At 40.6% G+C, this 19,997-nt stretch overlaps 1 protein-coding gene across 1 annotated transcript in view; it reads left to right on the top strand.

The window, feature by feature from the left end:
• Nucleotides 1–5,912: 5,912 nt before the first annotated feature.
• LOC130361708 (ankyrin repeat domain-containing protein 65-like) overlaps nt 5,913–19,997 on the top strand; it is a 214,873-nt gene continuing 200,788 nt past the window's right edge. Inside the window, exon 1 of the mRNA XM_056565030.1 lies at nt 5,913–6,055. Coding sequence (XP_056421005.1) covers nt 6,042–6,055 — 14 coding nt within the window. The 5' untranslated portion in view covers nt 5,913–6,041. The remainder of the gene's footprint in view (nt 6,056–19,997) is intronic.

Here is a 19,997-nt window from a genome sequence, read left to right as displayed (position 1 = left end):
TCTCAGTCACTTGGCTGCCATTCCTGTGAAACACCTAAAGGGTTAACAAGCTTTCTGAATGTCATTTTGAATACTTTGAGGGGTGCAGTTTTTATAACGGGGTCATTAATGGGGTATCTCTAATATGAAGGCCCTTCAAATCCACTTCAAAACTGAACTGGTCCCTGAAAAATTCTGATTTTGAAAATGTTGTGAAAAATTGGAAAATTGATGCTGAACTTTGAAGCCCCTTGATGTCTTCCAAAAGGAAAAACATGTCAACTTCATGTTTGCATCATTGTATATGTGAATCAATATATAATTTATTTGGTTTTGGAGTTTCAAAGTTAAAAAAAATGCAACATTTTCATCAAATTTTGGAATTATTTACAAAGAAATGATGCAAGTATCAACAAAAATGTACCACTAACATAAAGTAGAATATGTCACGAAAAACCAATCTCGGAATCAGAATGAAAAGTAAAAGCATCCCAGAGTTATTAAGTGACAGTGGTCAGATTTGCAAAAAAAATGCTCAGGTCCTTAAGGTGAAAATGGGATGGGTCCTTAAAAGGTTACAGATGCAGGGTTTTCCCATTTTCGCAATTTAGTTTTTCCTCATCACCTTCTAAAAGTCATAGCACTTTCAATTTTGCACATACGGACCCATATGAGGCCTTTTTCTACACCACCAATTGTACTTTATAATGAAATCAATTATTTCACCACAAAATTTACGGCGAAACCAGAAAAAAAATATTTGTGGGGAAAAGTTGGAAAAAAAGCACAATTAAAAAAACTTTTGGGGGGCTTCCGATTCTATGCAGTGCACTTTTCATAAAAATTACATCAGATCTTTTTTCTATAGGCCCATACGGTTATAAGGATACCTAATTTATATAGGTTTTATTTTATTTTACTACTTTAAAAAAATTACAGGCACCAAAATTAGTATGTTTAAAATTGTCATCTTCTGACCACTATAACTTTTTTATTTTTCCATATACAGGGATATATGAGGGCGAACTTTTTGCACCTTGATCTGAAGTTTTTATCGGTACCATTTTTGTTTTGATGGTACTTTTTGATCTCTTTTTATAAAAAAAAATTTAGGGTATAGAAAGTGACCAAAAATACGTAATTTTGGACTTTGGAATATTTTTTATGTGTATGCCATTGACTAAGCAGTTTAATTAACATTATATTTTTATAGTTCGGACATGTACGCACGCGGCGATACCACATATGTTCATTTTTATTACCGTATATACTCGAGTATAAGCCGACCCGAGTATAAGCCGAGACCCCTAATTTCAACCCAAAATCCCAGGAAAAGTTATTGACTCGAGTATAAGCCTAGGGTGGGAAATACCTCATCCCCCCCCTGTCATCATCCAGACCCGTCATTAACATCCTCATCATCCCCTTGTCATCATCCCACACATCCCCCCTTCATCATCCCCTTGTCATCATCCCACACATCCCCTTATCATCCCACACATCCCCCCTTCATCATCCCCTTGTCATCATCCCACACATCCCCCCTTCATCATCCCCTTGTCATCATCCCACACATCCCCTTATCATCCCCTTGTAATCATCCCACACCCCCCCCTTCATCATCCCCACCCCCCTTCATCATCCTCTTCTCATCATTCGCCCTCAGTGGTCTTCAACCTGCGGACCTCCAGAGGTTTCAAAACTACAACTCCCAGCAAGCCCGGGCAGCCATCGTCTGTCCGGGCTTGCTGGGAGTTGTAGTTTTGAAACCTCCGGAGGTCCGCAGGTTGAAGACCACTGCGGCCTTCAACCTGCGGACCTCCAGAGGTTTCAAAACTACAACTCCCAGCAAGCCCGGGCAGCCATCGTCTGTCCGGGCTTGCTGGGAGTTGTAGTTTTGAAACCTCCGGAGGTCCGCAGGTTGAAGACCACTGCGGCCTTCAACATGCGGACCTCCAGAGGTTTCAAAACTACAACTCCCAGCAAGCCCGGGCAGCCATCGGCTGTCCGGGCTTGCTGGGAGTTGTAGTTTTGAAACCTCCGGAGGTCCGCAGGTTGAAGACCACTGCGGCCTTCAACATCATCCAGCCCCCTCTCACCCCCTTTAGTTCTGAGTACTCACCTCCGCTCGGCGCTGGTCCGGTCCTGCAGGGCTGTCCGGTAAGGAGGTGGTCCGGTGAGGAGGTGGTCCGGGCTGCTATCTTCACCGGGGGCGCCTCTTCTCCGCGCTTCCGGCCCGGAATAGAGCCGTTGCCTTAACAACGACGTATCTGCGTCGTTGTCAAGGCAACGTGACTATTCTGAGGCCGGGCCCGAAGCGCTTAGAAGAGGCCTCCCCGGTGAAGATAGCAGCCCGGACCACCTCCTCACCGGACCACCTCCTTACCGGACAGCCCTGCAGGACCGGACCAGCGCCGAGCGGAGGTGAGTACTCAGAACTAAAGGGGGTGAGAGGGGGCTGGATGATGTTGAAGGCCGCAGTGGTCTTCAACCTGCGGACCTCCGGAGGTTTCAAAACTACAACTCCCAGCAAGCCCGGACAGCCGATGGCTGCCCGGGCTTGCTGGGAGTTGTAGTTTTGAAACCTCTGGAGGTCCGCAGGTTGAAGACCACTGCGGGTGGGGGAGTTCACTCGAGTATAAGCCGAGGGGGGTGTTTTCAGCACGAAAAATCGTGCTGAAAAACTCGGCCTATACTCGAGTATATACGGTATGTTTAAATATTTTTTATATGGAATTTGGGAAAAGGGGGGGTGATTCAAACTTTTAATATGGAAGGGGTTAATGGGTGTTTTTTTAAACTTTTTATTTAACTATTTTTTTTAAACTTTTAGTGCCTTTAGGGAACTTTTAGGAGGAATCAGTAGATTCCTCATTCAGATCGATGTGGTTCCATAGAACCAAATTGATCTGTGTGCTCTGCACCTGATTGATAAAGCCTGGTTCAGCCAGGCTCTATCAATCTCAGAGCCGGGACCTGGATGGAAGGAGAGGTAAGCCCTCTGGCTACCTCCACAGTGGATCGCCCCCCACTGGACTACCAGGGAAGGTTTAAATGTCCCTTTAGACGCCGCTGTCAACTTTGATAGCGGCAATCTAAAGGGTTAATAGCCAGCCGCGGCAATCGCCACATGTCGGCTATTAATGCCAGCCCCCAACTACAGGAATTAGCTGGCTTGTCCTTAGACGGCAACCGGTTAAAATGATACCCATGTTTACATACTTTTCTTTTATTGTACTGCTTTTAAAAAAAACAAGTATGTTTAAAATTGCCCTATTTTGACCACCTATAACTTTCTCATTTTTCCATATTGGGCTGTATGAGGACAAATTTTGTGTCGAGTTACATTTTTATTGAGGGAGTGGATTTTTCCCACTTTGTACTTTTAATGTCCCCATTGGGGACTATTTATACAGTAGCAGTTATTTGATTGCTAATACTGTTCAGTGCTATGAATACGCATAGCATTGATCAGTATCATCGATGATCTTCTTCTCTGGTTTGCTCGATGTCAGACCAGAGAAGAAGACCCAGAGAAAGCGGCAGAGGCAGGTGAGGGGACCTTCACCCACCATTATGGATGATTGTATCCCTGCTGCCTTGCTGTGGGTGATACGATTATCCATCAGAACGCCCGCACTGGCGCAGATGCTGTGATCTCTATTGATCACGGCATCTGAGGGGTTAATAGCGGACATCAGCACAATCCTTGATTTCCGCCATTACTGGCGAGTCCCTGGCTGCTGATATCAGCCGTGACCTGCCGTGCATGATGCGAGCACCGGTCTAGTGTAATGTAAATGTACGTCCTGGTGCATTTAGTCCCATTGCATCAGGACGCACATTTACGTCCATTGTCCTTAAAGGGGTACTCCGCCCCTAGACATCTTATCCCCTATCCAAAGGATAGGGGATAAGATGTCAGATCGACGCAGTCCCGCTGCTGGAGACCCCCGGGATTGCCACTGCGCACCCCGCTGTCATTACTGCACAGAGCGAGTTCGCTCTGCACGTAATGACGGGCCGCCCCCTCAATACGAATCTATGGGAGGGGGTGTGGCGTTCATCACGCACCTGCCATAGAGTTGCATTAAGGGGGCGGGCCGTGATGTCACGAGGGGCAGAGCCATGACGTCCCGCTGCTCTGTCCCCTGTATCGCCAGCATACAGGGGATAAGATGGATAGGGGATAAGATGGATAGGGGATAAGATGTCTAGGGGCGGAGTACCCCTTTAACCCCTTAAGGACGCAGGACGTAAATGTACGTCCTGGTGCGGTGGTACTTAATGCACCAGGACGTACATTTATATCCTGTGCATAACCGCGGGCATCGGAGCGATGCCCGTGTCATGCGCGGCTGATCCCGGCTGCTGACCGCAGCCAGGGACCCGGCAGTGCGCGATTTCAATGAATGATCGGATCGCCCGCAGCGCTGCTGCGGGGATCCGATCATTCAGAACGCCGCACGGAGGTCCCCTCTCCTTCCTCCGTCTGGCTCCCGGCGTCTCCTGCTCTGGTCTGTGATCGAGCAGACCAGAGCAGAAGATAGCCGATAACACTGATCTGTTCTATGTCCTATACATAGAACAGATCAGTATTAGCTATCATGGTATTGCTATGAATAGTCCCTTATGGGGACTATTCAAGTGTAAAAAAAAATGTAAAAAAATGTAAAAGTAAAAAAAAAAATCCCCTCCCCCAATAAAAAAGTAAAACGTCCGTTTTTTCCTATTTTACCCCCAAAAAGCGTAAAAATTTTTTTTATAGACATATTTGGTATCGCCGCGTGCATAAATGTCCGAACTATTAAAATAAAATTTTAATGATCCCGTACGGTGAACGGCGTGAACGAAAAAAACATTAAAAAGTCCAAAATTCCTACTTTTTTTTAATACATTTTATTAAAAAAAAATTATAAAAAATGTATTAAAAGTTTTTAATATGCAAATGTGGTATAAAAAAAAAGTACAGATCATGGCGCAAAAAATGAGCCCCCATACCGCCGCTTATACGGAAAAATAAAAAAGTTAGAGGTCATCAAAATAAAGGGATTATAAACGTACTAATTTGGTTAAAAAGTTTGTGATTTTTTTTAAGCACAACAATAATAGAAAAGTATGTAATAATGGGTATCATTTTAATCGTATTGACCCTCAGAATAAAGAACACACGTCATTTTTACCATAAATTGTACGGCGTGAAAACGAAACCTTCCAAAATTAGCAAAATTGCGTTTTCCGTTTTAATTTCCCCACAAAAATAGTGTTTTTTGGTTGCGCCATACATTTTATGATATAATGAGTTATGTCATTACAAAGGACAACTGGTCGTGCAAAAAACAAGCCCTCATACTAGTCTGTGGATGAAAATATAAAAGAGTTATGATTTTTAGAAGGCGAGGAGGAAAAAATGAAAACGTAAAAATTAAATTGTCTGAGTCCTTAAGGCCAAAATGGTCTGAGTCCTTAAGGGGTTAAGGTGTTAAAGTTTATTTAAGTTACCACATATGTTATTTTTATTCTAATATTGCCATTTGTCAGTGGAAGAGGTCTTTACCTGAAAATGCATTACATGTTCTTGGCTTAAATAAAACCTGAATTTCTAAATAATTACAGCTTTGAATGGTTTACAACTACTGGTGGTTTTGTTCCAAAGATCTGGACTTTTCTACTGCATGACATATGTCCAAAATGGAGACAAAGTGCAGAATTTTATGGCATATTGAGTGACAATGAAAGCCCCTTGTGTTTGGTGCAGCAGAGCAGAGGCTGTAGACGAGGTACAATGGGGGAGATTTATAAAAAACCTGTGCAAAGGAAAAGTTGCCCAGTTGCCCATAGCAACCAATCAGATTGCTTCTTTCATTTTGTAGAGGCCTTGTTAAAAATGAAAGAAGTGAACTGATTGGTTGCTATGGGCAACTGGGCAACTTTTCCTTTGCACAGGTTTTGATAAATCTCCCCCAATATGATTACTCAAAGTAGCCATAGTGAAGAATGGAACCCAGGGTCATCACCAGGAGACTGGTAAGGTTGCAGCAGGCAGTGAATGAAACAGGAACATGATCAGGAACAAGTAAGTGAAAAATGCCATTATGTAGTTTTCATGACATTGATAAGTTTTGCGGCCTGCACTTTACTTTGGACATTTCTTAGCACTCCAGGAGGCAGATAATAAATTAAGTTTAATTAAATTTAAAAAATGTATATAAATAGCAGTACTAGTGGCAGTTTTTAGTAAAATGTTGATAAGAATATGTTTTTCTACTAGTGAAATCATGTTTTAGCATGTTCTCCTAGCAGCTCTAAAATGGGGCAGGAAAAAACATGCTGTTCTTCTCCTTTATTAGATTTGAAGAACAGTAATATTTAATATTCTTTGATTCATTCTCATTTGCTGTTATTTCACCATACTGTGTTTTATTTTACTGTGTTGTCTATTAATATCTATGTATCTGGCTTAGAAACCTGAGATTTGTATTGGTAGATTGTTATTTGTTCCATGGGCGACATAAGATGCTTTAAAGGGGTACTCCGGTGGAAAACTTTTTTTTCTTCTTCAATTAACTGATTCCAGAAAGTTAAACAGATTTGTAAATTACTTCTATTAAAAAAATTATCCTTCCAGTACTTATTAGCTGCTGAATACTACAGAGGAAATTCTTTACTTTTTTGGAACACAGAGCTCTCTGCTGACATCATGACCACAGTGCTCTCTGCTGACACCTCTGACCATTTTAAGAACTGTCCAGAGTAGGAGAAAATCCCTACATCATGCAGCAAACACTGTCAGGAGCCGCCTGGTATGGAGGGGGGAGGCTGAATGTATGTTTTAATAATGTGATAAACCCCTATACAGACTGAATGCATGCTGCCAGCACATTATGGTCAGTAATTCCAATGATAGGGTGATAAAGCCAGTTGGCTCATAGTAACCCTTAGCATTTAGGATACAATAGTGGGTTATAGCAGAAAAGTTTTAACATAGGTAGTTTTTTTTTAATAAAGCCTATTAGGCTTTTAGTGTATGAGCAATGTAGGGTAACTTTTTAGACTGCCAAACAGATTTTCTATAGGAAAAACTCTCCATATACCGTTCAAACTCATAGAAATTACTAGTTTATCATTGAGCCAAAATAGGATAAAATAAGAAACAAATGCCTTTTTCTGGAATTTATAAAAATGCTCCTAACTTTAGGCATTTCTTGAGCTTTGTAAACTGTTCATCTAATAATATGATAACATAAAAAGCTCAGGATATTTGATAAATCTAGTACATTTTAACACTAAAAAACAAAACAAGGTGATAACAGGTGCTCAACCCCAAGTGCAATTGTGCACACATACAATGGGGTAGAGGACCCACACCTATGGACAAGAGTGGGGTTTCAATCCTGTGGTAAATATACAATGACATTAGCTAATCCTCAAAACTGATGTAAAAATGAGACATTAGCCAGTATATCCTTATATGAAGGACATACCTGAGCCCGCACACCACACCAAGGTTTCTCAAGTGATGCAGGACCTAACCACTAACCTTTTTTAACACTGTCTAGTCTAAGTTTAAAATTCTATTCTAAGTTTACTCAAATTTCCTTCAATTACTTTAAAGAGTCAGTGAGCTACAATGTTGGCACATTTGTTGAGCTCTCCTTAGGCCACAATACAAATATACAGTACAGACCAAAAGTTTGGACACACCTTCTGATTCAAAGAGTTTTCTTTATTTTCATGACTATGAAAATTGTAGATTCACACTGAAGGCATCAAAACTATGAATTAACACATGTGGAATTATATACATAACAAAAAAGTGTGAAACAACTGAAAATATATGTCATATTCTAGGTGGAAAGTGTCCACAAGTGCAGTCACAAAAACCATCAAGAGATCAAAGAAACTGGCTCACATGTGGACCGCCCCAGGAAAGGAAGACCTAGAGTCACCTCTGCTGTGGAGGATAGCCTCAGAAATCGCAGGTTAACAGCAGCTCAGATTAGAGACCAGGTCAATGCCACACAGAGTTCTAGCAGCAGACACATCTCTAGAACAACTGTTAAGAGGAGACTGTGTGAATCAGGCCTTCATGGTAGAATATCTGCTAGGAAACCACTGCTAAGGACAGGCAACAAGTAGAAGAGACTTGTTTGGGCTAAAGAACACAAGGAATGGACATTAGACCAGTGGAAATCTGTGCTTTGGTCTGATGAGTCCAAATTTGAGATCTTTGGTTCCAACCACCGTGTCTTTGTGCGATGCAGAAAAGGTGAACGGACGGACTCTACATGCCTGGTTCCCACCGTGAAGCATGAAGGAGGAGGTGTGATGGTGTGGGGCTGCTTTGCTGGTGACACTGTTGGGGATTTATTCAAAATTGAAGGCATACTGAACCAGCATGGCTACCACAGCATCTTGCAGCGGCATGCTATTCCATCCGGTTTGCGTTTAGTTGGACCATCATTTATTTTTTAACAGGACATTGACCCCAAACACACCTCCAGGCTGTGTAAGGGCTATTTGACCAAGAAGGAGAGTGATGTGGTGCTGCGCCAGATGACCTGGCCTCCACAGTCACCAGACCTGATCCCAATGAAGGAAAAAGGGCCAACAAGTGCTAAGCATCTCTGGGAACTCCTTCAAGACTGTTGGAAAACCATTTCAGGTGACTACTTCTTGAAGCTCATCAAGAGAATGGCAAGAGTGTGCAAAACAGTAATCAAAGCAAAAGGTGGCTACTTTTAAGAACCTAGAATGTGACATATTTTCAGTTGTTTCACACTTTTTTGTTACATCTATAATTCCACATGTGTTAAAGGAGATGTCCAGCGCAGACTTTTTCTATTCTGTCCTTCCCAGGCTGCAAAAAAAGACAAAACAAACTTTCACTTACCTCCATATGTTGCCCCGGAGCTCCGCAACATCTGATTGGTCGGCCGGGCTGTTTACTTCCTACTACCTTTAGCCAGGTATGTCACACAGCACTTCAGCCTATCACCGGCCGCAGCGATGTCCCGCCTCGGCCGGTGATAGGCTGAAGTGCAGTGTGACGTACCGAGCTAAAGGAAGTAGGGAGTAAACAGCCCGGCCGACCGATCAGCTGTTGCGGAGCTCCAGGGCAATATATGGAGGTAAGTGAAAGTTTGTTTTCTCTTTTTTTGTAGCCCGGGCAGGACAGAATAGAAAAAGTCTGCACTGGACATCTCCTTTAATTCATAGTTTTGATGCCTTCAGTGTGAATCTACAATTTTCATAGTCATACAAATAAAGAAAACTCTTTGAATGAGAAGGTGTGTCCAAACTTTTGGTCTGTACTGTACAGAAATACAATTCATAGAGTAAAGCAAAGTTGGCACTGCTACGTACCTTCTCAGAGTTAGTGTGTCCACAACAATTTACACACCTGTAATAATCCGCCTCACAGCTTCTTATGTGGTGCTCAATCCAAGAAATCCACAATCATAGAATATTTTTACTACATGCAGAGAGAGTGTCGTCCTACTATTCTTGTTATTATACAAATATATATAATTAATCTAAAGTTGTAGAAGTCTTTGTCATGGACCGTAGAGGCATTTCTGGATATGCTATACAACCTGTACCTTCACATCACGTTTGACCCGAGTTTATTTAAATGGACTCTCAAAGGCATAGATCACATATTCAGAAAAGCAGTATTTATTATTATTATTATTATTATTATTATTACTACTACTATTATAGTTTTTTCATGATTCTACTAAGAGTTGTATCATGCATATTTGATTCCATTGATTTAAAGCATTTACTTATTTAGGCTACTCTATATAGGTAACTTTAGTAGATACATAAATAGTGTGGCTCGTGGGGCTATGCTGTTTGTGTAACCTACATAAAAGTCAATGGGAATTATGCAAATTAAGTAACTTCCCTGCTTTGGCTGCTTTCAGCTTTCCTGCATACAGGCTGGAGGAAACGGAAAACATGAAAGTAGTGAGATGGGACAACCTCTTTAATTATGTCCATTATAAATAATGTCTCTTTATCATAATATTAATTTTATTACATGATTTTATGCTAATTTATAAGTTTGAAAGAATAGAAATTAAAGTATAATGAAACACTGACCTGGTGCAAACTATAAAGCTAAATGGCCTATACTACATCCATGGTACGGTAACCAGACACATATAGTAATAATGGGGGAGATTTATCAAAACTTGTGCTGAGGAAAAGTTGACCAGTAGCCCATAGTAACCAATCAGATCGCTTCTTTCATTTTTGAAAAGGCCTCTGAAAAAAAAAAAGAAGCAGTCTGATTGGTTGCTATGGGCAACTGGTCCACTTTTCCTCAGCACAGGTCTTGATGAATCTCCTATGCCCATTTTATATGCGCATGCACTGGTCAGCCAGGTAAGGAATTATGTGTCCTTGGTGCCCATAGTGACAGTTTATGACAATGGCTGGCATCAGCAATGGGCAACATCAGTAGAAGGCAGTAATGATAATCATTGTCCATAGGCAATAAACCTTATGTACACCTAATCCGAAAAAGTATAGGCACAGACTGACAATACCTACTTACCTATGTATTTAAACACTATTTAATTTCATTCAACTGCTGAAAACTGTATATCTTTTATGTGCTTATAAGTGATGTCTTATTAGGATTTTTATGATCTCACAATCTCTGTGTGGTCACACCCTCCTATGAGGTGTTGGCATTGTATTTAAAGCTCAGGTTGTGTGTATGTGTATTATGTCCTAATAATCTGTTGCAGGGAAATTTCGAAATGCATTATTGTTAGGCTATATGTCAATTCCAATTTTTTGCTATACACTTTCATTATGTCCGTTGACATAAGAGTAGATTTCAGCTTTAATATATGCAAATTATAGTAAATCTGCCAGGCCATGAAGGATATGTACCTCCCACTAAGCCCTGCCATTTGTAATATAAGTAAATAATTTAATTAAAAAAGTGACATAAAACCATCAAAAAGTTGGAATTTTTTGGCAATCAAGGTTTATGTAAAAAATTTTAATTTTTAAATGCAAAAGGTTTTGATAAATTCCTTTCTATGGCTATTGGATAAATGAAACTAGCCAATGGCAGAAAAGGAGACACTGAAAAAAGAATTATGCATATTACCTAGAGAGTATGAATGATAAAGCATGATGGTTTATTTTTAAGAGAAACAAGTAGGCTAGGATTCCACTTGGTTTTTTTCTAGCATTTTTTCACTGAAAAAAATGTCAGAAAAAACGCCAGTGCAATTTCCTGCATCTGACGTTTTTTCTGGCGTTTCTGCATTTGAGTTGAAATAGCATTTTTGGCCCCTTTGGTACCCGTTTTTTTTTTCAAAATGTGTTGGGTACCAAAAAAAAAAAAGGATGTAGTAGGGATGGGAAAAAAATTATTTAAGGACATTTTTGTTTTTTATAATGAACTTTTAATTCATTTTTTATAAAGTGTGTATGTGTGTTTCACTTTTTTTTCGAAATTTATTTTTTTATTTTTTAGGTAGTACTACTACTCCCAGCAAGGAACAGACTGTTCCATGATGGGAGTAGTAGTACCTGTACTAATAGAAATATCACCCCAGGTGTCAATCCTGACACCTGATGCGATCGTCCATAATATAGCAGAGATGCGGAGCAGCTCTATACAGTGCTCGCAACTCCAGCCAGTGATGTGAATAGAACATCACTCATTCACATTTTCTGTCCAGAGTGGGGATTGGCCGGATGGTGGCAGCCAATCACAGCTCTCAGCGGGAAATATAAACGAGTGATGTTCTATTCATATCACTGGCCGGCCGGAGTATAGTGCAGAGATGCGGAACGCAGGAGAAAGCAGCTCCGCATCTCTGCAATAGATAGGACGATTGCAGCAGGTGTCAGGTACTACAGATACCACTTCTCCCATCATGGAGCACACTCTGCTCTATGTTGGGAGCTGTAGTACCTGCAGTTAAGGAAAGATCACAGCGGATGTGACTCCTTACACCTGCTGTGATCCCCCTGTATAATGTATAGATGCGGCCGGCCACTCTTTTATGGTCCACTGCACTGCCGTATATATACACCTATTCATATTTCCCACAGAGAGTTGTGATTGGCTGGAACCATCACAGCTCTCTGCAGGAAATATGAATAGGTATGTATATATACAGCAGTGCAGGGGACCATAGAAAAGCAGCCGGCCGCATCTATACATTATACAGAAGGATCGCAACGGAACCCGGGGTGATCTGTCAATTAGTACAGGTACTACTACTCCCATCATGGAACAGTGTGTTCCATGCTGGGAGTAGTAGTACCACCTAAAACAAAAGTGAAAAACACACTATATTTTTATTATTGTCGGCTATATTTTTAGTACCCTGCCTGCACACATAAATTGATCCCTGTTTAAAAATTTGTAAAAAATTTGTTAAAAAAAAAGATACATATCGTTAAATACAATTTTTTCCACCACTACTGTATCTTTTTTATTTAATTATTTTTTTGGTACCATACGAAATTGTATTAAAAAAAGGTATCGCCATCACTTTTTTTGGATCACTAAAGTCCAAAAGGCAAAAACGCGAAAGTTAAAGCCCACATTACATTTTTCTTGCCGTTTTTTTTACTTGCTTAGACTTAGGGGGAAAAAACACCATAGGCTCAACATGCTACGGTTTTACAAAACCACCAAGGAGCAGAAAACCCCCAAAAAAGAGTGAAAAAATGCCAGAGTGAAAAAATGCCAAAAGGATTAAAAAGACACCAAACTGAAACACACCAAGTGGAAAAAGGATTTTGCGATTTCGCATTGATTTGCAGCTAACATCTGGCCGCAGCATTTTGTGGCCGAAAAAACATCATGCGGCAGAATTGGCGTTTTCCTTGGCGTTTAAAAAAAAAAAGAACAAGTGGAATTCCAGCCTTACAACACACTATTTCTGCTATAGCATAGCCCATATAATTGGAATCCATGGAACACATGATTACCGTATATACTCGAGTATAAGCCGACCCGAATATAAGCCGAGGCCCCTAATTTCACCCCAAAAACCCAGGAAAATGTATTGACTCGACTATAAGCCTAGGGTGGAAAATACATCATCCCCCCATGTCATCATCCAGACCCCCATCATCATCCCCCCATCATCACCGCCTGTCAATCCCTTCATCAGTGGTCTTCAACCTGCGGACCTCCAGATGTTGCAAAACTACAACTCCCAGCATGCCCAGACAGCCATCAGCTGTCCGGGCATGCTGGGAGTTGTAGTTTTGAAAACTCTGGAGGTCCACAGATTGAAGACCACTGTGGCCTTCGTCATCATCCAGACCACCATCATCATCCCCCCCCCCCTTCATCATCACCGCCTGTCAATCCCTTCATCAGTGGTTTTCAACCTGCGGACCTCCAGATGTTATAAAACTACAACTCCCAGCATGCCCGGACAGCCAACGGCTGTCCGGGCATGCTGGGAGTTGTAGTTTTGAAACCTCTGGAGGTCCGCAGGTTGAAGACCACTGCAGCCTTCGTCATCATCCAGACACCCCCTTTAGTTTTCTACTCACCTCCCCTTGGTGGGAAGGAAGGGTGAGCTAGTCCGGGCCATCTATGCTGCAGGGACCGTCCGTTTTATATATATATATATATATACATAAAAGCTCTAAAATGCAACACATGTAATGATTATTTTGAAAATAACTATTATGTATTGATATTATTTGAGTCTTGTCACATTAAAGTTTGATTCATCATTTTAAAGTGTTTAATATAGATAAGTCAATAAAGGAATTTTAATTTTTTTTACTACTAGCTGTTGAAACTCAACATAGGTTGGTGTTAAAAACAGATTCAATAACCCCCTTGATTTTATTGCTGACGATTACATTACATGGTCCTTGGAATATAATACTAACATGATAGATATATCAGTACATTTTCTGTCTATAGAGTAGACTCACACATAGCAGAGAGATGATTATTGACACAGGTTTCTTTTATAGCCAAAATAAGAAATGGATACAAAAAAAGAAGCATTTAGATTTAGTCTTGGCTTCGGTATAGCATGTAGAGTGCAGGCTTGACTCATCCTGTTGATTTTGGCTGAAATAAAACAAGGAATTTATAAGAAACAAAAACCTCTGTAACATTGGAAGAAAACAGGCAACTTAGTTAGTAGAGAGTAAAGGGCATATTTGCATTTGTACAGGGTGTCCACGCTGACTGACTAAAGAATCTAAAGAGGATTTTAAGGTCAATAAGATCACCAATGACTTCCTTCTTCCATGTAGTTTGTCATCTAAACGTTTGAACGGCATATCTGTCTAAAAAAAATCTAAAGGCTTCAGAATTTGATAAAATCACATCCTACTTAAAAATCATAAAGAATTCCTTAATTTCAAATTAAAGAGGTCTCCAGGAAACCTCTAACTTAGCCCCATGCTTCTCCGTGCCATAAAACAATTAAAGTCGGTATACTTACCTCCTATGCTCCCCCGATGCTGCAGCTGTCACATCTTCTGGTCTATGCTCCTGTGCTGTTCTTTCATCCTTCGGACTTCCTGCTCTGTGATCAGCTGAGCACAGATCTTGTCATCGAAAGAACAGCACAAGAGGCGGAGCACAAACTGGATGATGTGACAGCTTCAACTCCGGATGAGCATGGGAGGTAGGTATGCAGACTTTTATTGTTTTACAGTATAGGGAGGCATGGAGCTAAGTAAAAGGTTTTCTTGGAAAATATCTTTAACTATTAAATTCCACTTAATCTTTATGTGTCTCCTCCAACATGAGAAAGTTTCATTATTTCCTAATTGACTGGATAACTAGAGGAGGATCAAAGCCAGCTGGACCATATATCATAATGTAATCCTCTAAAAGGTCAAGAGTGACGAACAAACATAGACTTAGTCATAGGATAACATTTTAATATCTTGTCTTCAGATACAGTGGGGAAAAAAAGTATTTTTGTCAGCCACCAATTGTGCAAGTTCTCCCACTCAAAAAGATGAGAGAGGCCTGTAATTTTCCTCATAGGTATACCTCAACCATGAGAGACATAATGAGAGAAAAAATCCATAAAATCACATTGTCTGACTTTTAAAGATTTTCTTTGCAAATTATTGTGGAAAATAAGTATTTGGTCAATAACAAAAGTTCATCTCAATACTTTGTTATATACCCTTTGTTGGCAATGACAGAGGTCAAACGTTTTCTGTAAATCTTCACAAAGTTTTCACCCACTGTTACTGGTATTTTGGCCCATTCCTCCATGCATATCTCCTCTAGAGCAGTGATGTTTTGGGGCTGTTGCTGGGCAACACGGACTTTAAACTCCCTCCAAAGGTTTTCTATGGGGTTGAGATCTGGAGACTGGCTAGGCCACTCCAGGACCTTTAAATGCTTCTTACGAAGCCACTCCTTCATTGCCCGGGTGGTGTGTTTGGGATCATTGTCATGCTGAAAGACCCAGCCATGTTATGTCTCCAATGCCCTTGCTGATGGAAGGAGGTTTTCACTCAAAAATCTCACGATACATGGGCCCATTAATTCTTTCCTTTACATGGATCAGTCATCCCAGTCCCTTTGCTGAAAAACAGCCCCAAAGCATGATGTTTCCACCCTCATGCTTCACAGTAGGTATGGTGTTCTTTGGATGCAACTCAGCATTCTTTCTCCTCCAAACACGACGAGTTGAGTTTTTACCAAAAAGTTCTACTGTGGTTTCATCTGACCATATGACATTCTCCCAATCCTCTTCTGGATCATCCAAATGCTCTTTAACAAACTTCAGACGGGCCCGGACATGTACTGGCTGAAGCAGGGGGACACGTCTGGCACTGCATAAGTCCCTGGCGCTGTAGTGTGTTACTGATGGTAGCCTTTGTTACTTTGGTTCCAGCTCTCTGCAGGTCATTCACTAGGTCCCCCCGTGTTGGTTCTGGGATTTTTGATCACCGTTCTTGTGATTATTTTGAAACCACGGGGTGAGATCTTGCGTGGAACCCCAGATCGAGGGAGATTATCAGTGGTGTTGTATGTCTTCCATTTTGTAATATTTGCTCCCACAGTTGATTTCAAGCTGCTTGCCTATTGCAGATTCAGTCTTCCCAGCCTGGTGCAGGTCTACAATTTTGTTTCTGGTGTCCTTCGACAGCTCTTTGGTCTTGGCCATAGTAGAGTTTGGAGTGTGACTGTTTGAGGTTGTGGACAGGTATCTTCTATACTGATAACAAGTTCAAACAGGTGCCATTAATACTAGTAATGATTGGAGGACAGATGAGTCTCTTAAAGAAGAATTTACAGGTCTGTGAGAGCCAGGAATCTTTCTTGTTTGTAGGTGACCAAATGCTTATTTTACTGAGGAATTTACCAATTAATTCATTAGAAATCCTACAATGTGATTTCCTGTATTCTTTCCCCCATTCTGTCTGTCATAGTTGAAGTGTACCTATGATAAAAATTACAGGCCCCTCATCTTTTTAAATGGGAGAACTTGCACAATTGGTGGCTGACTAAATACTTTTTTTTTGCCACTGTAAGCAACAATAACGCAAATCTAAAGCCTATATTTTTATTACTGTAACAAGGTTTCAAAATATACATGTTTTAAAAGACAGGCTCAGGGTATGCATACCTTTAAGCTTCTTTACTGACGTGTTGTAAGATGAGTCCTTTACAAATTAGCTGAAAAGAAGGGGCTAAATCACTTTATATAGTGTAAACAGTCAATATGAACTGAGGCCAAGCACTCTGGAACACAAAATGTGAGAACTCAACAGGACAGAGATGGTTGACATAGAGCTCCAGGTTGTGTCCTGCAATTTTATGTAGAAAATTATGCCTATTAAATTGTGGAGGGTTAAAGGTTATATATATATGTGCATTTGTATTTTTCCCAATGCATCTACAATAAAACTAAATAAAGAAATGTTGCAGACAGTCTTGAAATTCAATAAATAATATATACAATTTTTCTACATATTTCTCCAGTAGATTAAAAAGTTTACAATACACTGCAATACAAATGCTGTGCCTAGAAATGTCTAAACTTAAAATATCACATTTTTATCCAGCAAAGTAAAGATTATTAAATGAAATAAAAACAAGGTCTCACACAGCTTTGTTAAAAAAAATAATTATTTTCCCATTATACCTGGGTTGCCGCAATTAAATTTCAACTTGTCCCTAACCTCTCCTAGGATGCTGCTGGAATTGCTGTTCCATCTTCCCTTGGGGGTCTTCTTCCTGATTTTGGGGCCTGACACATCACATTGCCACTCAGCTACTTGCCAGTCACAGTAATGTCCTGTCTTGGCCAGTGATAGGCTGAGCGGCAGCATGATGGATGCCCAGGCACCAGGAAAAACACAATACATACATCAATACATCACACTGCTGCTCAGCCTATCACCAGGATATCAATGTGGCCAGTGATTAGCTGAATGGTAGTGCGACATGTTGAGCCCGAAAAGAAGGTAGAAGACCACATTGAAGGTCTGGACAATGATACCATCGGCATCAGGGGAGTGGTGGGAGGTAAGTCAAGGTTTAATATTTTAATTGCAGCCCGGGCATAATCTATAAAACTCAATGGCCAACATTTATCATTTATCAAACAGTTTTTTGTGTCTAGAAAAGGCGCAAGCAGGGTTTATTTGCGCCTTTTTTGCGCCTTTTGGTTTACACATTTCTGCTGATTTTGAGTTGTAATCCACTGGCAATACAAATGATATGGAAGGGTTTTATCAACTGCGCCTTTTTGTGAAAAGGCGCAAAAAATGGGCAAAGCCACTGAAAAGTCTCTAAAACTACACCAGCCCAGACTTAGCTTAGCTTTTTGGTGTATGTCAAGAGAGAAATTTCAGAAAATGTTTACCTGCACAAAATGTATCAAATGCTCTGTGAACATTTAATAAATGTGGTGCTCCTACACATTCCCAACACACAAAAAAAAGTGTATAAAAATGCTTCTCTTAGGCTAAGTTTCCACTTGTTTTTTTTTTTTATGGCAGTTTTTGGAATACAGCCACTGTTGTTTTTGAGCCAAAGTCAGAAGTGGATCCATAAGGGAAGAGAAGAGTAAGCCCTTCCTTTATATGTCCTGTTCCTTTTTAGTACACTTCTAGCTTTGTCTCAAAAACTGCAGTGGCAGTATTCCAAAAACTGCCAGAAAAAAAACCAAGTGGAAACTTAGCCTTACACCTACTATCATAAATGCCGGCCAATGTGTGTGTGTATGTTCCAGCATCATTTTCTAACGGCTAAAGATATTACCATGAAACTTGGTACACATGTTACTTATATGTCAACAACAAACATAGGCTAGGTAAATTTACCCTTACCCACTCCTATTTGCGAGGGTCGGGGTTTTTGTTTAATGTCCCATACAAGTCTATGGAAAATATATATTACTGCATAACTTCCAAACAGCTGGAGATATTTAGATAATACTTGGTCACATGTTACTTATATGTCCACAAAAAATATAGGATAGTTAATTTAACCCTAACATACCCCATTTGCAAGGGTCGGGGTTTTTGTTTAAAGCCAAATGCAAATCTATGGGAAATGTATGTTCCTACATAACTTCCGTACGGCTAGAGAAATTTCGCTAATACTTGGTCACATGTTACTTATATGTCAAATAAAAATATATAATAGTTAAATTAACCCTAACCTACCCCCATATGTGAAGGATGGGGTTTTTGTTTCAAGTCCCATACAAGTATTTAGGACTTCTGGTACCTTACTCTGCATCTCCTGGTGAATGCGCCAGTACGGCTGGCAAGTCACACCCTCCCTGCAATCCATGGCCTATCTTGCAAAGACATGCCCACCCTTTAAGCCACACCCCTTTTATTTTCAGTTTATAATATCTTCATCACAACTCAGTCCCACCTGGGGACGCGATCTGAGGATTAGAAATGGGGATTAGATATGAGGATAGGAAATTGGGACAGAATATGAGGACAGGATATGAGGTTGAGATAGGAGGATGGGATATGAGGACGGGATATGAGGTCAGGATATGGGGACGGGATATGAGGTCGGATATGGGTACGGGATATGAGGTCAGGATATGAGGACAAGATAGGAGGTTGTGATATGGGTACAGGATATGAGGTCGGGATATGAGGTCAGGATATGAGGACGGGATAAGAGGTTGTGATATGAGGTCAGGATATGGAGACGGGATATGAAGATGGAATATGAGGTCAGGATATGGGGATGGGGTCGGGACATGAGGATGGGATATGAGGTCGGAATAAGAGGAGGGGATTTGGGGTCGGGATATGGGGAAGGGATATGGGGTCAGGATCTGAGGACAGCAAATGAGGACAAAAGCTTCTTCCTTTGTTGCTTTTCCTTCCCCACAAGGATTAGATAGGAAAAAACGGGCAACGCCGGGTACTCAGCTAGTTTATATATATATATGAAACTCAATGTATGTGTGTATGCTCCAGCATCACTTCCAAACGGCTAAAGATATTAACATTAAATTTGGTACATATGTTACTTATATGTCAACTACAAACATAGGATAGGTAATTTAACCATTACCCACCCCAATTTGCTAGGGTTGGGGTTTTCGTTTAAAGTCCAATACAAGTCTATGGGAAATATATGTTACTGCATAACTTCCAAACAGCTGTAGATATTTCAATAATACTTGGTCACATGTAGGATAGGTAATTTAACCCTTAACAACCTCCATTTGTGAGGGTCAGGGTTTTTGTTTAAAGTCAAATGCAAATCTATAGGAAATGTATGTTCCAGCATAACTTCCGTACGGCTGGAGATATTTCGATAATACTTAGTCACATGTTACTCATACAGTATGTCAAATAAAAATATATGATAGTTAAATTAACCCTAACCTACCCCCTTATGTGAAGGATGGGGTTTTTGTTTCAAGTTCCATACAAGTATATAGAACTTCCGGTAACTTACTCCACAAGCTCTGCTCTGCATCTCCTGGTGAACGCGTCAGCCAGGCTGGCAAGTCACACCCTCCGTGCATTTCAAGCCCCAT

This window comes from Hyla sarda, chromosome 3 (assembly GCF_029499605.1).
Source record: "Hyla sarda isolate aHylSar1 chromosome 3, aHylSar1.hap1, whole genome shotgun sequence".
Lineage (NCBI taxonomy): Eukaryota > Metazoa > Chordata > Amphibia > Anura > Hylidae > Hyla > Hyla sarda.
Note: the sequence above shows the minus strand (reverse complement) of the source record. Positions and strands in the feature narration are given on the sequence as shown.